At 44.0% G+C, this 1,646-nt stretch overlaps 1 protein-coding gene across 1 annotated transcript in view; it reads left to right on the top strand.

Annotated features, from left to right (window-relative positions):
- The first annotated feature begins 478 nt into the window (after window positions 1–478).
- The window catches only part of LOC106536807 (dual specificity protein phosphatase 6-like), a 5,463-nt gene continuing 4,295 nt past the window's right edge, over window positions 479–1,646 (top strand). The window contains 1 exon segment of the mRNA XM_014034134.1: window positions 479–1,287. Within this exon segment, the coding sequence (XP_013889588.1) occupies window positions 885–1,287 (403 nt within the window). The 5' untranslated portion in view covers window positions 479–884.

The raw sequence follows: 1,646 nt of genomic DNA, 5'->3' as shown, positions 1-1,646 counted from the left end.
TCCTGAATTTCTGATCAGGACTGTATGTACTCACCAAGGTAGTGTACAAAGGATAAATAGAAGCTGCTGTTGATGAAAATAACCACAAGTTGTCTTCAGAATCAGACATTTATGTAAACGTGTTACACCTTTAAAAAGTAGAGCTCACATTTAACTGCTGAATAATAAGGTACTCTATTTGACCTCTGTGAAGGTTCAGACAGGAAACACAATGTATCTGATATCCTTTCCTCCTGTTTTCTGTCCGTAGTGGGTCAGCCTCCACCCACCTTTTCCTTCCTCTTTACAGCTCATGTGTTTGTACTCCATCCAGAGCGCTTTTTTTGTGAATGACAAACTCATTAACAATTCATCAATGCTGGCCCACTGCCCCACCTCCGTTACTAAGGCAACTGCCGCTGTGTCTCCTCTGATTGGTCGGCTCAACTCAAAGGATAACATAGTGCGCCTCCTGCTCTGAGCCATTCAGTAGCCTGGCGCTGCAGAGAGTGGACAGAGTCTGACTCTATGAAAGAGGAAACAGATTTATCTACACGCTCACATGGACCTAAAGCTGCTCGTTTCCTCAGAACCTTCGCCTCCAGACACCTCTCCAGCCTGAATCCCTGCAGAGACAACCAGAGGTGGAGACGCCTTGGATGGATCATATAAAAACCGAAGGGAGCAGCAGGGCCTCTGTGACCTATTGAGAAATAACTCTGCCTCTGATGCATGAATGAAGGCTTACTCGGTAAATATCTTAAGAAACATTTTAATTGGTTCTTTTCCTTTCAAACAAAGGTTTTATGGAAGGAGACACTGTTCACGGATTCTGAGCTTATTTTAAACCTTCAACCCTCTTTCTGCGCCTCCACAACACGCACACATCACAGCTTGGTCCATAAATGCTCGACAAGCTCAAGCCCGTGGTCCAGCTGGACTCGGCTATGGTGATGGGCAAGACGGTGGGATGGCTACGAGAGCAACTGGAGAGCTGTGGGGACAGCCTGTTGGTGATGGACTGCCGGGCCCAGGAACTCTACGAGTTGTCGCATGTTGAAACTGCCATCAATGTGGCCATACCAAACCTGATGCTGCGTCGCCTGAAGAAGGGCAACCTGCCCATCAGGTCGCTGTTTTCCATCAGGGAGGACCAGGACAGGTTGGTGCGCCACGGTGAGACGGACACCATCGTTCTGTATGATGAGTCCAGTCGTGATTGGAACGAGAATGTGGATCGTGGGGCTGTGTTGGGTCTACTGCTGAGGAAGATGAAGGATGAAGGCTATAGAGCCTTTTATTTGGAAGGTGAGTTCACTTTATTTACATTTTTGGTTTATTCATTTAAATTTGACTTATTTTATGGCAACAACTCAATATAAACAATCTCAAAACATTAGGGTTAAAAGTAGCAAGTCCAACTCAACTAATGTCCATTAAAGGATCCCTGATTAGTTGTAACATTAGACTTTATTTAATAAACATATATTTTAACTGTAAAATAAAGACTGTAAAATTATGGTAGGCTGTTTAGTTTTTATCATTTTTAAAATAAAAGTTTAAAAATATATTACATGGACTGAGCCATTTTATTTCCACACAAAGCATTCTGGGTAAATGATGACGTGGATAGGTCCTCGGTGCGAGGCTGCTAGCGAGCTATATCC

The sequence above is a fragment of the Austrofundulus limnaeus genome, unplaced genomic scaffold (genome assembly GCF_001266775.1).
Source record: "Austrofundulus limnaeus strain Quisiro unplaced genomic scaffold, Austrofundulus_limnaeus-1.0 Scaffold1982, whole genome shotgun sequence".
Lineage (NCBI taxonomy): Eukaryota > Metazoa > Chordata > Actinopteri > Cyprinodontiformes > Rivulidae > Austrofundulus > Austrofundulus limnaeus.
This window is presented reverse-complemented; position numbering and strand designations above follow the sequence as displayed.